Below are 17872 nucleotides of genomic sequence, written 5' to 3' on the forward strand. Positions count from 1 at the left end.
ATTAACAATGTTGTTTAAATTGTCCATGAAAATGTGCTTTTCTTTTCTGTAGCCCTTCTTTTGTTAGAGGGCTCGCACTGTGACTGACACATTCTGGTTTCTACTGTCTTTCTACTAATTTATCCCTTTAATCTCAACGTGTGTGTGTGTGAGAATTTGAACTGTTCTATTTTTGTACTTTGTTGTCCGTGCCAAACTTGTTTCTACCTTTTGACAAAAAAGAAGTCCCTTATTTTAATAAAGCTGGAGAGATCCTGAAACCTAACTGCAATGTTTACTGCTTTTTTTTGCAAATTACAGATTTAAGGTTTTATATATATATATATATATATAAATAAAAATAAATATATATATATATATGTACAGTACCAGTTAAAGGTTTGGTTTTTATTATTATTTTCACCACTGTAGATTAATATTGAAGACATTAAACTATAAAAGAACACATGGATTTATGTAGTAAAATAATGTTTTTTATTTTAGATTCTTCAAAGCAGCCATCTTTTGCTTTGCACCTTTCTGGCATTTTCTTATTTAATTTAACAGGTACACCTTATCAAAAGTTAATTGTGGAATTTATTGCCTTCTTGATGCGTTTGAGACCATCAAAATAAAAGCTGGCTACTTTGAAGAATCCAAAATACATTATACTCTGTTAATACATGTGCTAGTATAGTTTGTCCAAAAATAACAAACTCCCCCACCATATTATGGAATGTCCAAAAATGACCCTAAAAAAAAGTCATGTATGTATATCGATTTGTCAAAAATGGTCAAAATTTAAAATGCCCATTTTAAGCATGCCCAACCCATTTTAAGCATTTTTAGAATGCTTAAAATGGGTCAATTATAGTCTGTTGATACGTAAAAGAACATAATATGGCAAGAAATGACAGAAAAAGGTCTAAAAATAACCCCCTCAAAAAAAGTCATACTATAGTATGTTGTTTTTTCTCAAAAATTGTCATTTTAAAATGCTTAAAATGTGTCAATTTTATTCTGTTGATACCTATTAAGAGCACGATAAGACCAGAAATGACTGAAAAACACCATATTATGGGATGTCCAAAAGTTAAAATGACGTCATACTATAGCATGTCGACTTTTGTAAAAAAAAAAATGCCAAAAATACTTAAAATGGGCCACTACAGCACTTATATCTCTGATCAAAAATACTGGGTGACCAAATCAATTCTTCGGCCATCCTGGAAACTAAAATAAAACCAAGAAGCTCAGATAACAACACAGGGAGGTCCCTCCACTCAGGACTCCATTCATCCACTAGATCCTTCCAGACTGAAATGTGGCCAACATGGCCGTCCCTCTAGCCAAGAAACAGACAAAGTAGTGATGAGCTGTCAGTAACAGTTTATTCCACAGTGAGATGTGACTGACCTAGTGTAAACAGTTCCTGTGTGTCTCTAAAGTTAAATCATCAGTCAGGAATGTAGTTAGTGTCTCTAAACGTCAGCAGGACGAGAACAGGAATGTTTTGAGTATCAGCAACAACAGAAAGAGTTAAACTCTACTAATGCAGAACTGTGAGGTGAGTTCAGGGAACACCTGGAGATCAGGAGGCTCAGTGGTGGAAGAGACGCAGGTTGGTGTGCACCAGGGCGATGCCCTGCTCGTTACAGGCATTAATCACCACCTGGTCAGCAGCAGAGCCCGCCGGGGCGGCGATGTACTCCACGCCGCTCTGCAGGAAGACACAAACGTTAGTGGTGACGGCTGGAAAGCTTGGCGTGCACTAATGTTTTCAATAGAGGGTCAAAGGTCAGATTTGGTGAAAGGTGTGTAACATTTACCCGCTTGGCTCGATCGATGTTGTCTCTGAAGGGGAAGAAGGCGTCGGAGCTGACGGCCACGGCCTGCAGGGAGCTGATCCACTCCTTCTTCTCCGGCTCTGACAGAAGCTCCGGCACCTCCTCATACATGGACCTCCACACCTCCAGGTCTGGGCCCTGGAACAACATTTAGACTGATGTTCCTGCATGCTTTCAGTGTATATTCATTAAAGGCCCAATAAGTCATACACAGGTTCTTATAACTCAGTTAAAATAATTTTTATCTGTTTCATATGTTTTGATTGGTTTGAGTTAAGCTTTTAATGTATTTCAGAAATAAAGTGCATACAGGTACAGTGTGATTTATGGGCATTGTGATTGTTAGCAGCAGTGTCAGGGTGTGGCCACTAGGGGTCAGTGTTGTTAGTGTATGTGCAGGGTGTGGCCACTAGGGGTCAGTGCTGTTAGTGTATGTGCAGGGTGTGGCCACTAGGGGTCAGTGTTGTTAGAGTATGTGCAGGGTGTGGCCACTAGGGGTCAGTGCTGTTAGAGTATGTGCAGGGTGTGGCCACTAGGGGTCAGTGCTGTTAGTGTATGTGCAGGGTGTGGCCACTAGGGGTCAGTGCTGTTAGTGTATGTGCAGGGTGTGGCCACTAGGGGTCAGTGCTGTTAGTGTATGTGCAGGGTGTGGCCACTAGGGGTCAGTGCTGTTAGTGTATGTGCAGGGTGTGGCCACTAGGGGTCAGTGCTGTTAGAGTGTATGTGCAGGGTGTGGCCACTAGGGGTCAGTGCTGTTAGTGTATGTGCAGGGTGTGGCCACTAGGGGTCAGTGCTGTTAGTGTGTATGTGCAGGGTGTGGCCACTAGGGGTCAGTGCTGTTAGAGTATGTGCAGGGTGTGGCCACTAGGGGTCAGTGCTGTTAGTGTATGTGCAGGGTGTGGCCACTAGGGGTCAGTGCTGTTAGAGTATGTGCAGGGTGTGGCCACTAGGGGTCAGTGCTGTTAGAGTATGTGCAGGGTGTGGCCACTAGGGGTCAGTGCTGTTAGAGTATGTGCAGGGTGTGGCCACTAGGGGTCAGTGCTGTTAGAGTATGTGCAGGGTGTGGCCACTAGGGGTCAGTGCTGTTAGAGTATGTGCAGGGTGTGGCCACTAGGGGTCAGTGCTGTTAGAGTGCAGGGAGATGATGACAGTCCTCGACTACTAGACGGAAGCAGAAAGTGCTGTGCAGTGATTGGAAACCTAAAGTGATATTTCTCGTATTTGCAGAAAAACCTTAATTAAACGTGTAGCACCAGATTGAGCCTGTGTGACATCATTCTGCTACATAAACAACATTTAAAGTGGGCCCCTCCTGCCCGACTCAGCAACACCAGTCTCATTAACAGCTTGTTATGGTGCCTCGCTGTAATCTCTCCTACCTCTCCAATGGTTCCGCTGACATACTGGTCAATGGCGTTGGCCATCTCCGCTCGCTTCACCCCACTACGAAACTTCATGTTGAGGACGCGAGGGTGGTGCCTCAGCCACCAGTTATCAGCTTTGTCGCCTGCCAGGCGAGTGCAGTGGATACGGGACTGCTGCCCCGCTCCGATACCCACCACCTGGAACACAGAGAACTCTCAGAAGAGAAACTTCTTCCTCATCCAGATTCCTCTCTCCTCCTCGTCTTCATCGTTCCTACCTGTCCATCTTTAGCGTAGCAGACGGAGTTGGACTGAGTGTACTTGACAGCGATGGTGGCCACTGTGAGGTCCCGCACCGCTTCCTCTGAGAGCTGGAGGACAGAAACACTCAGACCGTCAACACGCATCACTAAGGATTGAGTCCATTTATGAAAGAAGGCTTTAAAATGATGAAGCAGGTTGAGGAAGTGACTCACCGAGCCCTTGGAGACAACATTGCTGAAGAAGTCCTTGTTGATCATCGCTCCATTCCTCTTCTGCTTGAGGTAGAGGCCAAACAGCACTCGGACCTCGGCCTCCTCAGGCTCGTAGTCTGGATCCATCTGGAAAAAGGAAAACAGAACATTGAAATCGCCTTAATTCAAAAAAAATAATAAAAAAAGTTGAGTGATAAAACCATCTCACCTGGAGCACGCAGTAGTTGCCATTCTTCTTTTTGGAGAGGATCTTGAGCGCCTCCGGGTCGTAACCAGGAGCGATGATGCCGTCGGACACCTGAGAGCATCAGAATCATCAGGAACACTTCCTGCTTAGGGTCAACAACAAATTATTGTTTTTCTTCTGTATCTGTTACACAGTTTTACCTCTCTTGATATGATCTTGGCGGTGGGAACGTCACACACATCAGACACAGCGATAAAGTCTCCAAAAGAAGACATCCTGTCGGAGCCCCGGGCTCTGGCGTAGGCCGTGGCCAGCGGCGAGAGGTCCTGCAGCAGGTCATGCACCATGCACACCTGAGCTTCCTGTTCGGTCAGAGGGACGCCCACGGCAGCACCTTCACAGCGTTAGGACACGTTGGAGCATTTAACACACCAAGTTCTGTGTCAGTAATGTAATATGTCTATTTTTCTGTGTCCGTGTGGTTTCTCTCACCAGCAGGGCTGACGTGCTTGAAGGAGGCGGCGGCCGGCGTGCCGAGGGCGTTCCGCAGCTCTCGGACCAGCTGCCAGGCGTTCAGAGCGTCACACAGGTTGATGAAGCCGGGGGAACCGTTGACCACTGACGAGGCAGAACCATTCATATTGTTTAAAGATCACTTATTTGTGGTTTCCTGCATTTATATTGAAATTAGCAACAGTTGCCAAAGCTAAAGCCCCGCTCCTTGCATCATGATCTGCTCTCTGCAGACAGCAGATGTTCAGGTGGGACCTGTGATGTCATCTCTACCTGTGAGGGGGAGGGCCGGGCGCAGCGTGTAGAGCTGTGCAGGTGCTTGGTGCGGGTTCATGCCGTAGCGCAGCGGCAGCTGGGAAACGCCGCGGCTGTACTGGCCGCGGAAGAAGTCGGATATGGCGTCGTCGTACTGCGCCGTGTGCGTGAAGGCCTGAAGAGAAAAAGGACCAAAGAAGGAAACGAAGAGCAGAAAGAGTCTGTTGAGATCGGTAACAGTTAACAGGAGCATTTTATATTTCAAAGGACTAATTTTAAAAAGTCTGTTTAATATGTAAATGTTGTCCTCTGAAGAGTATGTCTCCTTTATGACTCAATACTTGGTTGGGATATTTGACTTTAACTACTGGAAATGGACTTTTCCATCATATTCTGATGTATTGAGACGCACCTGTATGTTTTTATTTATAGAAACCAACAAAATACAGCAAAGTATACGGTAAGTATAGTAAACAACAAAAACTGTCATAGTACACTTCAACCAAAAGCCAGAAAATGTTTAATAGTACATTGATCATGGTAATAGTAAAGGGGGTCCAAAATATTTTCTAAAAACAGCACACAGTGTGTAGTTTGTCCAAAAATATATTTTTTAATAAAGTCATACTATATTGATATGTCAAAAATATGAAAAAATAAATTTTAAAAAATCTGAGAATAGAATAGATTTCAGTATGTCCAAAAATAAACAAAACATTTCCTAGTGTAGTTTAATATAATGACCTCTGAAGCTAAAGACACAGTAACAGTGTGATAAGAGACGCTGGACTTTGTCTAAACACACATGAACCGAGAAACACAAACACAATCATCTAGACTGAGTTCTTCCTCAGAAACCTCTTATATTTCTAATATTTGGTAAGAATATAATGAATATAAGGTTAATATTATAACCATCTCTGTGAGACCTGCTCATTCATTTAGATTCACATCTCCAATCTGTTATTGCTCTCCTGAATCTGCTCTACCAACCTCCATAAAGAGACTCCACGGATCAAAAGTCATGCTGCATCCACTCTGTCCTGTTACCAGAGTGTGTAGAACTTTATATATATATATATATATTCTGATCTTAAAAGACAGAAGAGTAAACAGGTTTGTCTTGTACATTTCCATAAGAGAAAGGAGCAGTTACTTTGAGGGCGAGCGTCCTGCGGGTGTCCAGGCTCGTATCTCTGTCAGCTGAACTCTCCATCTCCGTGGCAACCAGCCCGTAGTCGCCAGGGTTACAGACGATCGTGACCCGAGCGTGATTCTTGGCCGCCGCTCTCAGCAGAGTCACGCCACCTGGAGGAGGAAACCAGGTTCTTAATCTGATCCCTACAACCCACGAGGCTTCGCAGGTTTCTTTAAAAAAAGACAAACTATTGCACTGGAAATGTATCTTTAGGCTGATAAACAGGAGTGGGTGCTCTCATGCCTATATTATTATTATATTATATTATTATATTATTTCATGAGTTTGAATAATTGTTATTTTGGTATTCATACAGCCTAACATGCAAATATATTGCAGTATGCTTCCTTTTGCTTATTAATCTCTATGTTCTTTATCCGCTGCTATACTCTGGTTGCATGTTGTCGCTGTGTTCATATGCGTGTGTGTTAAATGGTTATTGAAAACCCAAATGAAATATTACTCATAAAAACATCCTTGAATGACTCGGCTTAAACCAACAGTCATGTGACAAAGATTCAGTGAAACTTTGATTGAACATTATTTATTATTTCATATTTTACAGAACAGAGGAAAAGAGAAGCTGTTTGAAATGTAATTATTGTATATTATATATTATTGTATGAGAAACAAAGCCACAGGAGCAACAAAAACAACCTGAAAAGGCTTTGAATTCAGAGGGACGACCATATGTTTTTAATGTTTAATATTCATGTTTGGGTACTTTATTAAATAAAAACAATCTCAACTCACCGATGTCGATCTGCTCCACAGCGTCTTCCACGGCAACCGTCGGCTCCGACACCGTCTTCACAAACGGGTACAGGTTGCAAACCACCACTCTAAAAATAAGCAAATACAGAATGTTGATCATAATAATAATATTTAGACAGTGACATCAATAACGTGCACTTCTTGTAATTAAAGCTTTCACACTATGTTTATGCTATAGACTGTAAAAATAACATGCTCAGAAAGAACCAATTAAGAAAGTGGTTCCACCTTAAAACTATTTGGTAAAAGTGTAAGAACACGTGAGGCAAATTATATATATATATATATATTTACATACATACACACACACACATTTGAGTCAGTTTGTTTTTTGTTTAAAGAAAATAAAATAAGAAGTCCCATTTGTATTGCAATCAAAACTTTTAAAAACAACAAGATGTGAGGTAATAATAATAATAATAATAATGTGAGGTAATGTGATTTTAGGATGTTTTAGAGTCAGTTTCAAGCACATTTTGATGATTATCAGGATATCACAATCATTTTGCTAGAATAATCATCTTCCCTAGTGCTGTTTAAGAAGTGCTGTGATCACGGAGCTCCTGGACTAAATACTCTGCTTAGTTCCCTTCAGATTCTTTAGATCCTGATCTGATGATGCACTCAACCTCCAACTCTTATCACATGAAGATAAAATTACTCCGTCAACTTGGGCAGACAAAGCAAAAGATATTTCTGCAAGTCTATCAGATTATTTTAGTTGAAATCTGATGACAAAACTGTGAAATCTCTGATTTAATCACATTCTTTGACTTCTTCTTCTTGTCCTAAACAAATGAGAGTCACAGGACGGCTGATAGCAGGAGCAGCAGTTTCCCAATTAACTGGCTCCAAAACCAGCTCCACGTGCTTCCTAATGGGACAAGACAAGCCTGTAACTAACTAATATAATGTATATTAAGCCTGTAACTAACTAATAGAATATATATTAACAGCTTGTGGTCTGATCATTCAGCAGCACTTTAAGGAATGAGTGATTTTTCTCATCTATTGTCAGTAAATATCATCATGTTACTGGACATTATTAATCTTATTAGTCTCACCTGACCAGGCTGTAGCCCAGCTGCTGCATGTCTGCAGCGTCTCCGGGGCTCCTCCTGGCCAGGATGCCTCCATGCACGGCGGGGTGCAGGGTCTTCACCCGGCCCCCCAGCATCTCCGGGTGTCCGGTCAGCTCGGACACATCCCTGACAGGTGAGGACACAGGTGAGGACACAGGTGAGAGAGGATTTAGAGAAGTAAAGGCACAAACTACCGCTGGACTCTGCACCCACCTGACAGGCAGTCCGGCGTCCCGCAGGGCTCGGGCTGTGCCCCCGGAGGCCACCAGGTCCAGGCCGACCCCCACCAGCCTGCTGGCGAAGCCCACCAGCCCGCTTTTATCAGACACACTCAGCAGAGCTGAGGACAGAAACATGAACTCATTCTACAGACTAAAGGGAAGTTAAAGCATGTTGATGAGAGGGTTAGCACGCTGTTAGCAGAGAGCTAGCAGCAACATGTGCAGCACAAACTTTATCATGACGACACACAATGAATGAATAATTAATGAATCTGGAGGAAAAGTCTCACCGAGCTCCTTGGACGCCATGTTTCTGTTTCTGTCTCAGTGAGTCTGCAGGAGGAGCAGGAGGAGCAGGAGGAGCAGGAGGAGCAGGAGGAGGTTTCTGTCTCTTCTCTCGGTTCAACCAGGAAACTCTGCAGCTCGACACGATCTGAAGCTCTTCATCATTTCATCATCAAGCTTCAGAACTAGAAGCCCCGCCCCCCGGAAGCCCCGCCCCCAGGAAGCCCCGCCCCCCATGAAGCCCCGCCCCCCACCACGAGCCCACCGCGAGAGCCACGCGGCGCAGGAAATGCGCATTTTTATCTGCAGAGAGGAAATATTCAGACAGCTGACTGAAAAACAACAACAACAACAACAACAACAACAACAACAACAACAACAACAACAATAAGAATAAAGATAGAAATAAGAATAAGAAAAAACATATAAGTCGTTTTATCATATACAGATAATTGCAATTAATTAAAATTACATTTTAATCAAATGTAATTACATTTACAGTATAACGGTTTCATATTTTAGATTAATATTAGTAAATACAATATAAATAAAATACACTTTATTGAATTATTTAAATAAATAATAATTCATTAAATAATTCAATTCTAATTATGTTTAAGACTATGTGTATAATTTGTATTAGGCGACACGTTTTTTATTTTAATTACATGTTATGCATTTGTGCAGACTACTGTGGAAAATGAGATGCATTATTCTCCATAATGCCCATATTTGAGGCATCATAGTGTGTGTATCAAGTGTGACCTGCAACTGTTTATTTGTGTGTTTGTTGTCTGAATGCATCTTGTTTGTAGCACTGAGCATTATATGTAATTATCGTAGTTTTTCATGTATCATGTAATTGTTATACCTGCCATTGATGTTTATTATTTTATTCAATATTTATTTTTCTATATTTATTCATGACCTTTTGCATCAGCTGTGGGTGAAGGTTTGGGTAAGAGGGATCCGTAGGCCTACATACAGGAATTATCATTGTGTATTTTTGCTACAGCTGTTTTTATTTATTGCCCATCACCAAGCAAATTATATTTTTGGTCATTTGGCCTATATTTGAGGAAGCATCATCACAATTAAAAGTAGCACGAACAGCCTGTTTCTGAGGAAATATACAGACAGATTATCAGCTTGTCACCTTGACTGCAGTTTTACTTGAACAGGGACTTTATTACTATATATTATATTATATATTACATTATTATGGTCTGTTTGTGTATTCAACCTCTGCTAAAAACAAGAGCAGCAGCTTGAGGTGTCTTCTTTCATTTTGCCACAAGATGGCAGACATCGACCTCTTCAAGTCTTCAGTGTAACATATTTAGATTAATATATTTTTGCAGCTTAAAGCTTTAATGAAATATAGGGTGAGATGTATGTGCAGAGCTGTTCTGATCTGAACTTCTAAGTCACTGCACAACTTCTATTTTTGATGCAGATCAACTTTATTTTATATTTTTGTTTTATTTATTCTCTTATTTTACTTGCAATCTTTCATGTTTGAATCATTTTATTTTCACTAGCATGCTCTTTTTTCTTTTTTTAATCTATGTATCTTTAATGAGGCTAAGTCTTAAATGTTCTATTACAAATGACTGCATATGATAAATTGAAAAACTTGAACTTGAACTTGAGACTGCATAAATGAGTCCCAATTATTAGGTTTTGTGCATATTTGCATATCTTATTGTTGAAATTATTATCTAATTATCGTTGGTGCTTTTATTCACCATTACTTAAAGCTCAAGATAAATAAAAAATAATTTAATACAATAATAATAATTAATTTATTTTAAATTATAGAAAAATAATAACTATAAATGAATTAGTAAAATGCATTATTTATTTTCAGATAAAATATTTAGCCTACTGCAGCTTTGCTGTGTCTGAAGCAGGTAAATGTTTCCCATCATCAGCAGTATGAAGGTGACTCATGCTGTCATTATTAAAACACCTGGAACATACATTCTACACTTCCTGCAACAATAAATGACGCCTATGAATACATGCCACGCCTTTTCAATAAACTTTATTGGCAAAAAAACGGTGCCTTTCTCCTGGTTTGGAGCAGCGTTTTGAGTGGGACAGATGTGATTTATTGGGCCGCCAGTCACTGCTTCACTCGGCCATTAGTTAATGACAGGACAGGAGGAGAACCTGCACACCAAGACGTGTGATTACGTTAAAAGATCGCGCAATCTGTTCATATTTACGTAATGAGCCCGACATTTAGCTGATTGATTAAACTACAGGGTGTAAATATTTTAAGGGCTGCCTGATTTATCATCCAACAAAGCAAAAAAGAGGCCGATTTATTTGTCTAACTATGAAAATGTGAGTTTCTGGTAACAGCTGACATCTCAGGGGCGAGCTGAGTGATTCAGGAGACAGTGAAACATTTTATAGAAACTCTCTGTGTATTATTGCTTCAGAAACAGAAAGGCAGGAGGCCGTCAGCACAAACTGACAGCATTATCAGCAGTAATTTACGCAGGGAATTTTTAATCAACATGACTGCTGTATTCAGATTAAATTAGAAGAGAAAAGGAATCAATGACCTCCATATATTGCTGCACTGCCTTATCAATTAGATGTGATTTTTTTTTGCACCGTGTCAGAGAAGGCCTGGTTCATAAAACAGGCCAGATGACATTTGTCAAGCATCTGACAAGTCACACAACTAAACGAGCGACTATTGATTCTCATGATTTTTCATCAGCCAAATTAAAAGCTGCAGTTTGATAAAGGTTCAGTCTGCAGGCTTGTTATTCTGCTCACTCCTATTAAATCAAGTCTCAAAAGTTCAATGGAAAGTCCACTTCTTTCTTTCTTTCTTTCTTTCTTTCTTTCTTTCTTTCTTTCTTTCTTTCTTTCTTTCTTTCTTTCTCTCTTTCTTTCTTTCTTTCTTTCTTTGGACAATCTGACAATATCTGGTCAGCTCTTTGGTACATCATTTTGAAAACCTATCTCCTAACCACTTCTATCAAAATGTGACTTAATGCATATAAATACTATGATGGCACTGTGTTTGATAACAAATATCAAAGAGATTGATTAATAAAGTGTTGAGAAGATACATTATTAATCACATTGTCACAATCATTTTATGGAAAGAGGAAAAAAATATTTTATTCCAACTTGTATGGCGACCGTGTATGATACAAATTTGCATTTGCAGAGCCAATATAGGTGAAAAACAACAAGTCACTCCAAATTAAATGACTTAAATTTTCAAAAAATTGATTAATTAATGTCTGTAAAACAATCAGGATCCAATAAAGAGACCTAATAGTCATATTATTAAATGTGTTCTGTTGCTTCTGCTCTGTTTTATAAGTGATAACAGTGAGACTGCTGTCAGTTTCTTGGTGTTTTTAGCAGATTATATGAGCTTCTGTCTGTAAAGTCAGTGTTTGAAGGCACTTCCACTCATTGCAGAGCTTTGTTTTATCATTTATCATTTAATCACCTTATAAACATGTGACTGGTCTGAGAGGATGCATGTCCTCCGTTCTGCTCTTTAATCACAAGCCTTTACACGGCTGGCTAATAAAACACTCATCATGCTGTTGCTCTTGGAAATTAAAATGGGCCCGTGTGACATCACCATCAGGCTTTTGATTGCTTTACTTCCTCTTCATTAACTTAATTATTTGGCTATCAGTAAACCCCACCAAGTAATTAATATCTGAGAGCCTTTGTAATAAATTATTATAGTGGTGGCTGTGAACAACAGGAAACTTCTTCTGTTGGATTGTTAATGAACCTTTGTGGTGTTTCTTTCTTCTGATCTCAACGACTGTTAGATCGATTGTCATGAGATGTTGTTCAGATATTCATGAGCCCAAGAGGATGAATCACAATTAGTCTTTTGATCATCTGGCGCCACCAGCAGGTTGACGTTTGTGGGTTTAAGTGAAATGTCTTTACACTCAGGCCTATTGATTCACATTCACACACATTCATATTCATATTCTCTTCATGATGAATTGTAATCGTGTTGGTGACTTTTCATTTAGCTCCATCAAATAAAAATGTATTTGGTTTATGACTAAATTTCTGCAGAATTAAAGACATTCCCTTCAGCCTCAGCGGTCAGTTGCATTAGTGCTAATTAGCTAATGCTAAGCTAACATGGTAACCATGGTTACATGGTGACAGTAGCATTCAGCTTAAACTCTTAAACAGCTTCGAATCAACATATTCTCATGAATCATCATTTAAACGATTGTTTACTGAAACTGTCAAGACATGTTTCAATAAATATCCTATGAAATAATAAATAATAAATAATAAAAACACAATGGAAACACTGTGCTCAGAGTATATATATCCATATATAGTAATCCATCATGCTACACCTTGACCTTTGACCCTCTTGCTCATATGATTGTTGTGCATAGAACTGAGGATCAGGACAACCTGAAGTCCTGCTGCAGAATGTGACTGTAGGACATTTTGGTATTTTATCATATTGCATTTGACAAACTTTGTATTGGGACGTATTAGTTATTATTATATTATTATTATCTTCAGATCTTAATGAACAGTAAGTTAGTAACGGCTCTGAAACGCTTCCTCAGTCATCTAGTTCCTTTCTTCTTCATCCTACATCATAGAAGAGCATGGCAGCATCCTTCACCTTTGACCTTGGTGACAGCTTACATTACACACTATAATAATAAGTTAATCTTATCGCTTTGTAAAATCCATTTTATTAACATTTGATGTGTCATACTAATCAGAAACATTGATCAGTAGTTTATTCTTTTTTTTTATTTCTTTCTTGCTGCCACTTTCTTTAAATTTCACAGTTACACCACAAACAAGTTTCAGATAAATACATGTATTATTCATCTTTGCAATCATTCAAATAAATTAAGTTAATTTACATGTAAGTGACAGGAACAAACTCATAAACATTATCAAGAACAGAAAAAAACACACCAATATTTACAAGTAAAATTCTCAAAGGTAAATTTAGATGTTCTGCCCAGAAAAACCTGTGGAGCAGCAGCTGCTTGTTCTGTTTCTTTTCTTTTTTCAGCTGCTGGACATTCTCACGCTGTCTGAACTTCACTGCTGCAGTTTCATCTTCATTCATGAAACCAAGTGTGTCTACTGGCAGAAGACAAGCTGACCAGAAGGTGATTGGCATGAAAACAGCTACACTTATGGACAAAATGTGCACCTTTTTTTTCCAGCATGCTACAAAATGTACAGTACTTAGAGATGAATGAATTCACAGTTAGTTTATATTCGTGTCTTCTCTAGTGACCTCGCCGTCCCAGAGGAACGTCTCTGAAACTCCTCTTCCTGTTCACAGTCCTGCTCCCATCCTCCTGTCACCTCCTCCGACCTGCACCTCCTCTTCCTGTTCACAGTCCTGCTCCCATCCTGCTGTCACCTCCTCCGACCTGCACCTCCTCCTCCGACCTGCACCTCCTCTTCCTGTTCACAGTCCTGCTCCCATCCTCCTGTCACCTCCTCCGACCTGCACCTCCTCCAGCTGTTCACAGTCCTGCTCCGATCTTCCTGTCACCTCCTCCGACCTGCACCTCCTGCAGCTCCTCCTCAGAGAAAGGGCTGTGGGCATCGTAGCCCACATCGCTGCTGCGCTGCAAGAAGTCCGTTGATCTCGGCATCCCGACAGGAAAACCATGCTGAGCCTCCTCCTCTTCCTCCTCCTCCTCCTCCTCGTCCTCCTCCTCCTCTTCTTCATCCTCCAGGTCCAGGTCTCTGTCGTCTGGATCCACAGATCGTCTGATCTCATGTGATTTGTCCGAGGCAGTTTTCCCTGCGCTGCGTAGCTGCGTAGCCTCAGACGGCGCGGCGGCGGCCTGCTCCTTCGCCTTCCTGCTGCGTTTCCACTTCATCCTCCGGTTCTGGAACCAGATCTTCACCTGCAGGAGGATGATACACATCTTAATACATATTTTACATATCCACAATTACATATCTTATTTGCAGCTCTTGAACAGAAATCATTCTAAAAAAACGGCCATTGTGTTTTTGAATGAGCAGAAGAGGCTCTTGCTTGTTCAATCTGAGGTTTGCATCTTTTTTTCCAGTTTTTCCAAAAAAAATCTCCCACTCAAAAAAAGGCAAATAAAACATGCTCTTCTGCAGAGATCAGAAATCATATGTAATACATAAACATCTATTCTAAACATACTAGAAATATATCTTACTATATATATGTATATGTATATGTTACTATTTATGATGAAATACACTGATTATAATTCATCAACACTACCAGAATTATGAAGGAATAAACCCGACAGTTTCATTAATGAGCTGTATGCAAGAGACTGGGATTTATTCTATGTGTCAGTCATCATCAGGCCTGACTTACATTGCATTTCTAACTTTTTAACAAACAAATACATTATTAACAATTAACTTACTTTATATTTATCATTTAAATAATAAATGGCGCACCAGCAAGTTGGTAGCAGATCTTAGAAATTAACAAGTGCAAAAAGAAATTGGTCAGAATTTAGACTAGAATTAAAATTCCAGTTTCTAATGTTGATAATATATTAACATAGAACTGGATTGAATAGATATAATAGATCAGCCTTATTGTCACTGATCAATCTTGCTGCTTTAGTCTGTATCGGATCAGTGTATCTCTATTGGAAATGTTATTTGTGATTTATATATACATCTTTAGCCTTATTTGTCTCATGTTCTTGTCTGTAACTCATTTACTTATTATTGCTGTATATCTTTGTGACACAAGAAAGAGAGATTTTTGAATTCACCTTAATTAAAACATACATAATAAAACTACAGGAACCATCCAAATAATGTGCCTGCTCTTAATGGAAGTCTGCTAAAATGCCTTTCTGCTGTGAGCATTCTCTGGCTGCAGCTTGTATTCACTTGATGAAAGCTGAACATGTATATAATAATATATAATAGTATATATATATATATATATATATATATATATATATATATATATATATATATATAAATAATATTAGTATGTCTTATGCTCAGGAATCTTTGTTTAAAAGTAGGTATTCATTGTGATAAGTATCCGCTTTATTCTTATTTAACATTGTTGTGGAGGATTCTATCTGCTAAATGTTTGCTGGTGGAGAAATGTTTCGTCTCTTTATGAAAAGTGTCTTGGGATGACTTCTCTTATGATTTATAAATAATAATAATAAATAAATAATAAAACCCAGTAGAACAGTTTTAACCTTGAGAAGAAGCCGCTGGCTGTGTCTCACCTGTGTCTCCGTCAGCATGAGGGAGGTGGCCACCTCGAAGCGTTTGGGTCTGGACAGGTACTTGTTGAGCTTGAACTGGTTCTCCAGCTCCAGCAGCTGCTGGCTGGTGAAGGCGGTGCGGGGCCTCCGGCACTTCCCTAGCAGCCCGGCCTGAGGGCCCGCTGCAGGAACACACCATCAGTATTATACTTCATCTTCTCTCTCTTAATAAATGCTTTTCCCCAGGGGACATGAATCAAACTACATGGTTATTTCAATAAGCTGTCTCTTTTTTTTTTCTTCCTAAATCATATATTTTTTATTACAAATAAATAAAAAAGTGTTTATTCATTTTAAGAATGGCTTTTATCTACTTTTGCAAATTATTTTATGATAACTTATTTCTTATGTGATATCAGATATTGATTTAATTTTAAAGTGTTTTTATGTTTACCACACAATATTTCAATATTTGGGTTTTGATAATTTAATAACAAATATATTTTTTAAATATCTGCCCTGTAAATAAGATTCCTGTCTTCACCAGTCTTATTTATATTTATATTTATATATATTTATATCATAGCAAGGACATGGAGGTTCAGGAACATATGGCCGCTCTCTCTCTCTTCATCATTAACTATAATAGCTTTACTCAGTTTATTGTTGACGGGGACACGGCCATAAAAACACAGGCATGCCATTAACTTAATGAAAATTCAATGAAGGCTTTTGGGATTTTATTGATGAACTACAGAACGTTTTAGGTGTTTGTTTATAGTTTCTTCGTCACACAAAGACAAGTTTCATCGGGTTGGCGTTTATAGAGAAATAAATGGGCCAAAATTAAAATATGACACACAGATAGGCAGTACATACGGGACAACGTGTGGATGTTATTAACATGAATATATGTCCGAAAATACAGAGGACGGCTTGGAAAACAAACAAATAGGTGGTCGATTATAATAATACTGGATGTGAAATTAATTAAGGCTGTTTTTTTAAATAACAAATTTAAAATTATAGTTTGCCAATTTTTAAAAAATCAAAAAACTGTGAAGTATAGAAGGAAAACTCATCTGTTGGATGCTAACTATTAAGTGATTGACTTAAATACTAAATCAGTGGTATTATTCGGAAAATGCAAATAAAAACACAATAAATAAGCAAAACAACAACAACTAGCTATTAGCCTGCTTATATTCTCGATAATAAGATGATTGCATATGTTAATATTAATAATCGAAACATTCTTCAGAGCTCACCTGATAATAAACTGTTTCAACGGTTCATGAGTTATTTAAAAAGGTTTGGGATGTTTGGAGGATTTCAAAATGATATTTTTGCACCGATTTGTTTGTCTTTTGTGTTTTAAAATGTGCAAATGTTGTACCAATAAAAACAATCTTGATGATATACTTACTGCTGTAATCTGGCAGCCGTGGCATCATGATGCCGGCGCGGATCCAGTGCTCCAGGGGCAGAGAGCCCGCCATGGCGGCCGCCTTCAGGTGCTCCGGGTAGGGCTGTGTGAGGTGTGTGAACCCGGTGTAGAAGGCTGGGTGCTGGCCTCCCAGCGCGGACAGCGGGTACATGGGAGCAGGGTACATGCCCGGGAGGGAAGCCAGCCCGGGTGCGGGAGGTTCAGGACCCCCGGTTTGTGCAGTATTCCCTGGAGCTGCGCGGCCCGCGGGGACGGCGTGTCCGCGCGGCGGCAGGACACCGGACTGCCTGCGGGGCTGTCGCTGCTCAGACCCGGGGACAGGTCCCGACTCACCCGGTTGGTCTCATCAGCGAGCAGGGCGTCAATGCGAAAGTTTTGGATTTCTCCATAATAGTGAACGGAAGTCTTTAAAAATAAAAATAAAGGCGTCAAACTTGGGCGGGTGCGCACCTGATCCGCGCGCACACACTCATAAGTTCTTCTGATCTTTGAACTGCTCAAACAGCATTAATGCATTATAAACGTGTATCTTTAACGACTTAGAAAAAGTTTCTACCTATATGACTAACATGTGCATCCCTCCATCTGTTTCCTGGAGTTGTACCTGCACATGTCACTGCACCATTGTGCGTCCTGGTGTCCAGCAGCAGCTCCATCAGCCGTCCCTCCTCCACCCTGCAGGGCGCTGCGGGCCGGGATTGGCTGCAGGCTGAGCTGCTCTGACGGGCCTCTAATCAGCTAATTACTCGCTCGTTTCTCCCCCCAGAAAGCGTTCAGAGTGAGGTAATGTCCAACCCTTGTCCCGCCTGCAAACACCTTCAACTGCATCAAAGCGCGGAGGTACATTAGAAGATTAGCAGATTGTGTTTCAGTATCTATCTTATTGCCAGCTCCTCTACTCAAAACAGATTGCAGCCATACTTCGCCATAAAGAAAGAATTATATGCAGACACCCTCCACACCTTAGCAACACATATTTCTCAGCAGTCTGTGATTGGGT

The 17872-nt window shown here is 40.1% G+C and overlaps 3 protein-coding genes across 4 annotated transcripts in view; 1 reads left to right on the forward strand and 2 right to left on the reverse strand.

The window, feature by feature from the left end:
- The window catches only part of fn1b (fibronectin 1b), a 31634-nt gene extending 31369 nt beyond the window's left edge, over window positions 1–265 (forward strand). For both annotated transcript variants that reach the window (XM_059352147.1, XM_059352156.1), the window contains one exon: window positions 1–265. This exon is cut by the window's left edge and continues 398 nt beyond it. The gene's annotated coding sequence lies outside the window, so the exon portion shown is untranslated.
- A 1083-nt stretch (window positions 266–1348) lies between these two features.
- atic (5-aminoimidazole-4-carboxamide ribonucleotide formyltransferase/IMP cyclohydrolase) lies at window positions 1349–8333 on the reverse strand. The gene is made up of 14 exons (XM_059352459.1): window positions 8187–8333; window positions 7889–8015; window positions 7658–7801; window positions 6573–6661; window positions 5778–5929; window positions 4640–4796; window positions 4346–4471; window positions 4054–4247; window positions 3875–3964; window positions 3667–3792; window positions 3469–3561; window positions 3206–3388; window positions 1809–1964; window positions 1349–1699 (listed from the first exon to the last, which is right to left on the reverse strand). The coding sequence occupies exons 1-14, from the start codon at window positions 8203–8205 to the stop codon at window positions 1580–1582; spliced, it is 1776 nt and encodes a 591-aa protein (XP_059208442.1). The 5' UTR covers window positions 8206–8333; the 3' UTR covers window positions 1349–1579.
- A 5379-nt stretch (window positions 8334–13712) lies between these two features.
- Window positions 13713–17528, reverse strand: mnx2b (motor neuron and pancreas homeobox 2b). Its single transcript, XM_059346750.1, is given in 5 exon segments — window positions 13713–14102; window positions 15447–15607; window positions 16852–17055; window positions 17058–17378; window positions 17477–17528. Coding segments are annotated over 5 exon segments (1128 nt in total).
- Between the last annotated feature and the right edge of the window lie 344 nt (window positions 17529–17872).

This window comes from Centropristis striata, chromosome 2 (assembly GCF_030273125.1).
Source record: "Centropristis striata isolate RG_2023a ecotype Rhode Island chromosome 2, C.striata_1.0, whole genome shotgun sequence".
NCBI lineage: Eukaryota > Metazoa > Chordata > Actinopteri > Perciformes > Serranidae > Centropristis > Centropristis striata.